Raw genomic sequence first — 5,080 nt, 5'->3', positions numbered from 1 at the left:
CCCTAGCTTGCTGAGAGTTTTTATCAGGAATGGATATGGGATTTTGCTAAATGCTGTTTTTTGCATCTATTGGAATGATCACATGGTTTTTCTTTTTTAGTTTAATATGGTGATTTTCATTGATTTTCAAATGTTAAGCCAATCTTGCATTCTCAGACTAAATCCTGCTTGGTCAGGATATATTGTCCTTTTTATATATTTTAGTAGTCTGCTAAAATTTTGTTTAGAATCTTTTCATTTATATTTATGGGAGATGCTGGTCTGTTTTTTTCTTTTCTTTTAGTGTCTTTGTGTGCTCTTGGTACCAGGGTAATGCCGACTTCATAGGACAAGTTCAAAAGTGTTGTCCTACTTTCCAGACCAATTTGTATCAGAATTGGTATTTTTTTCTTAAACATTTGGTAGAGTTTGCCAATGAAACCATTTGTGCCTATAGTTATCCTTGTGGGAAGGTTTTTAACTACAAATTTAATTTCTTTGATAGATATAGGGCTATTCAGGTCATCTGTTCCTTTTTGAGTGAGTTTTGATAGTTTGTATTTTTCAAGGAATTTCAGTTAGGTTGTCAATTTATTGCAAAAGTTTTTTTTGTGATATTCCCTTACCATTCTTTTAATATCTGTAAACTTTGTAGTTGTTTCACCTTTCTCATTCCTAAATATCGGTAATTTGTATGTTATCTCTTTTTACTGATCAATCCGATTGGAATTGTATCAGTTTTATTGATCTCAGTGAACTAGTATTTGGTTTCACTGATGTTCTCTCTTGTTTTTCCTGCTTCAGGGATTTGTGCTCTGATTTTTATTATTTTCTTTTTTGGTCTTACTTTGCATTTAATTTGCTTTTCTTTTCCTAGTTTCTTAAGGTGGAAGCTGAGGTCATTGATTTGAGGCCCTTCTTCTAGTCTTACATAGATGTTTAGTGCTGTAAGTTTACTGCTAAGTACTGCTTTAGTGGCGTTCTCCAAATTTGATGTGTTGTTTTCATTTTCATTCAATTCAAAGTATTTTGTAATTTCCCTTTTGATTTCTTCTTTGACCCATAGGTTATTTAGATGTACGTTTAGTTTCCAAGTATTTGGGGATTTTCTCAAGATTTTTCTGTATGACTCGAATCCCATATTCTGGGCTCATTTTATGGCCCGACTATGGTCGTCCTTGGTAAATGTTTTGTATGCCCTTGAGAACCAATGTGTATCTTGCTGTTTTTGGGTGGAGGGGTCTATAAATGTCAGATCTAGTTGGTTTAGGGTGGTGTTTGCTTCTTCTCTAACCTTGCTGGTTTTCTGTATACTAGGTCTATTGATTACTGAGAGGAATGTTAAAAGTTTCCACCTATAATTGTGGATTTGTCTCTTTCTCTTTTCAGTTCTGTTAGTTTTTACTTTCTGTATGTTGTAGCTCTGTTATCTGTAAGTACACATTTAGGAATTTTGTGTCTTCTTGGTGAACCCATCGTTAAGTATTGTCTCTTTTTTCCCCTGATAATTTTTTTTGCTCAGAAGTCTCCTTTGTCTGATATTACTGTAGCCACTTCAACTCTCTTTTGGTTAGTGTTTTTGCATGATATATATTTTTCTGTGCTTTAACTTTTAATTATTTTTACTTGAATAACTTTCCCACTAGGCTTGTGAATGGTCACATGGGAAGTTGGGAATTTTTCATACGAGTTTTGAACCCTCTCCTTGTGTAGAACTACACAAAATGCCATACTTTTTCTAATAACGTTCTTCCTTGCTGAATTTGTTCATTTTTACTTTGGTCTTTCCTGCTTTCTGTGAGAATTCCACCTTTCATGCCAACACACCACTGTGAAATATTTACTGTGGACCTGATGTACATTAGCCTATGCTCAAGGTGCTGGGGATGTAGCAACAAAGTCCTTCCTAGGGCAGTTATGTTTCAGTGGAGTGAGACAGACTGTAAACAAATATACACTGTGTTAGTGATGATAAAGTGCTATGGGGAAAAAAATAAAGCATTAAGAAAGGGAGGTAAGAGGGATGAGGCAGATGAGGGATGAGGGGCAGAAGGGCTCTCTGACAAGGTGACTTTTGGACAAGACGTGATGGAAGTGAGGGATGAACTGTGTGGGACTAGGGTGAAGAATATTTCTGGCAGAGGCACAAAGAGTGCAAAGACCTAGGATGGGAATATGCTTGGGAGACGAGTGTGGCTGGAACCAAATAAGTGGTGTCAAAAGTCACCTGAACCAGCTGGAACATTGTAGAATTCTGAAATACTGCGCTGAAAACTGTCCTTTAACAGCAACGTGGTCCAAACCGAACAGTACAAGTGAGGCTTCAGCTTTTGCAACAGAGCATGGGTGGGGTGGGCAGGGAATAGAGACACTTATTGCTTTGCATCGGCATACAGCCAACTACTGATAAAGTTATTAAGACTGAAGACCAGTGAGCTGTATGAGATGTCTGTCTGTATTAGTCTGGTCTGAGTAGATGAATGTTAAATTCTTTCTGTCACCCAAGATTCAAGTAGTTTTCTTTTGTTCCTTGTCAGTTCTTGAATGTGCTGGATAGTCTTAGGTGAGTCCCAGGCCTTTCTTAACCTTTTTCTAGTTTGTGAAGTATGGCTGATACTTACTGTATCTCTTAGGTGCGTTAAGTCACTTGTAAAATCCTTTGGAAAATTAGAAGACTCATAGATGTTTTCACAAAAAGCATCAGCTAATGGTTTGAAAAATTCAGTGGAGTGTAATGGGAAAGGCCGTAGGAAAAGGGAGGTCGGGCACAGTACTACACTTTGGTTTAGCTGGTCAGCTGGCAGTTTCTATTTTGACAAAGATGTGTGTGTGTGTTTGTAGGTAGTTGATGTCTGTATGTGGAGAGGAGTAAAACGAAAACATTGACCAAAATAGTGAGATTGCTGTATTTCAGAATGCAGCACATTCACAAATTTTTATTTTATTGCAGGTATTTCTTGGTGGATTTTTACGCACCGACAACAACTGTTGAAGGCATAATGGAGCATTTGTCTCGAGACACTGATGTGATTAGACCAAATATTGTAAAACACCCTCTGACCCAGGAAGTGAAAGAGGGTGAAGGGATCGTCCCAGTCCCACTTGAAGAAAAGCTGTATTCCACCAAGAAGAGGAAGTGAGAAGATACACCAGATTTTAGCCTTCTATTTAATTCTCTCACTTTTGAGCACCATGGATTAATAACTGACCAGCTTGATCTTTATGTAAGAGGGTGCTTTCGGTGCCCTTTGATTTTTCTAAGGTACTTTTAGTTCTTGATCCCCTTTGCTGTGAAAAGTCGGGGAAAGGCCTCCTTAGAGCCACTTTGTAATATGTGGCATCAGCGCTCCCTGCTCGATTGCGTTTCACGAATGTAATTTGTCGGTGAGGACTTTGCCCTACAGCAGCACTAACACCGCTTTGAAGAGCAAAGATTATAAAAACCACTTTGGATTGCACGCTAGTCATTCAGACTGTATACCACCATGCAAAATAAAATTTTAAGACCTTCGTATTATATGAGTAACTTTTTTTTTTTTTTTTTTTTAATTTTTTTTTTTTTTTCTTGCGTTATGCGGGCCTCTCACTGTTGTGGCCTCTCCCATTTGCGGAGCACAGGCTCCGGATGCGCAGGCTCAGTGGCCATGGCTCACGGGCCCGGCCGCTCCGCGGCATGTGGGATCCTCCCGAAACGGGGCACGAACCCGCGTCTCCTGCATCGGCAGGCGGACTCTCAAGCACTGCGCCACCAGGGAAGCCCTATATGAGTAACTTTTGATCAGAGTGAAAGTCTGTGATTTTAAAGAACTTTTGCCTCCTCACCTCCCCCAGCACTGTGCCCCATCCGAGGCCTCACAGCTCCAATCTGCCCAGAATGCTGGCAGCGTGTGGGCGGGGCTCCCGGTTACCAGTGCAGGTTCAAGACTGGGAGAAGCCAGGGTGAGGGCAGGTGGGATGTGTCTGTCCCTTGACTCCTGGGCAGTCACTTTTCCTTTCATCTCACAATTAACTTGTCCTTGTGGTGGGTGCTGCTCTTGGTAGAGGGGCGTGTGTGTTCCGTGGCAGTTGGTGGTGGCACTGCTTCCTGTCATTCCTCTGCCGGTAGCATTGCTTCCTCACTGTCCCTCGGGCCTGCAGACCTCTTTGGGGAAGTGGCCACCTTTGAACTCTGCCCCTCCTCCCTTCTCCCCGTTACCCTGATGAGTTGGAAGCCAATTGCTGTTGAGTTGGGGGTGCCCAAAGAGTTAGCTGGCGCCATGCCTGTGGCTAGTGGCATGCTGAGCTCTTAAGTTAGGGGGACTTGTAAGAAGATCCATCTTCTTTGTTGTTGTTTTTACTTGATACTCATAGACCTATTTTTAAAAACAAGTCCTGGAAATAAAAAGACAGGTTTTGCTTTGAGAGATTTTTGTGTTGGCAGGGGAAAAGTTGGGTTTGAAATGTTGTTGTACTTTGAGACTAAGAAGCAGCTAGTCTTTGCTTAAAATTGATTTAATTAGGGTTATCATATTTAGCAAATAAAAATGCAGGATGGCCAATTAAATTTGAATTTCAGATAAATAATGAGTCAGCTTCCACATAAGTATGCTCCAGATATTGCGTGGAGTAAGTACACTTACAGCAAAAAATGATGCATTGTCTGTTTGACATTCAGATTTACCTGGGTGTCCTGTATTTTATGTGGTAACCTTGGTATAACTCACATAAAGGAATAATCAATACCAAGCCAGAAACAGCAAAGCTGAGAAGAAAATAAAGTCAACATCCAACATCCTGGCTTCAGCGGACTACACTGGCAACGAGGCAAGTTACAGAAGAGAACACAGTGGGTGTCCCTTAATGTGCCCCAAACCCTTGTGCCCTCAACGTACCAGAAAACTGATGTAGAAGCCAACTGAAATTTCATTTCTGGTCAGTGCCAGAAAATCTGTTCTGGGAGCCTGAATTTACACCACAGTCTGAGAATTCTCCTTTAAAAAGTTCCATATGTGGTCTCTGCCCCAGGTCTGGGACGCTGAGGACCTGGGGTCCCTGGCAGTGGGATGGCTTCTGTGGTGGGTGAGGATGAGGCTTTTTGCTGAAACAGTCACTGGCATCTCCT

At 41.0% G+C, this 5,080-nt stretch overlaps 1 protein-coding gene across 1 annotated transcript in view; it reads left to right on the top strand.

The window, feature by feature from the left end:
• Window positions 1-3,119, top strand: part of MRPS6 (mitochondrial ribosomal protein S6) — a 65,727-nt gene extending 62,608 nt beyond the window's left edge. Inside the window, exon 3 of the mRNA XM_007446490.1 lies at window positions 2,930-3,119. Coding sequence (XP_007446552.1) covers window positions 2,930-3,119 — 190 coding nt within the window. The remainder of the gene's footprint in view (window positions 1-2,929) is intronic.
• The last annotated feature ends 1,961 nt before the right edge of the window (window positions 3,120-5,080 follow it).

This window comes from Lipotes vexillifer, unplaced genomic scaffold (assembly GCF_000442215.2).
Source record: "Lipotes vexillifer unplaced genomic scaffold, Lipotes_vexillifer_v1.1 scaffold1549, whole genome shotgun sequence".
Classification (NCBI taxonomy): Eukaryota; Metazoa; Chordata; class Mammalia; order Artiodactyla; family Lipotidae; genus Lipotes; species Lipotes vexillifer.
This window is presented reverse-complemented; position numbering and strand designations above follow the sequence as displayed.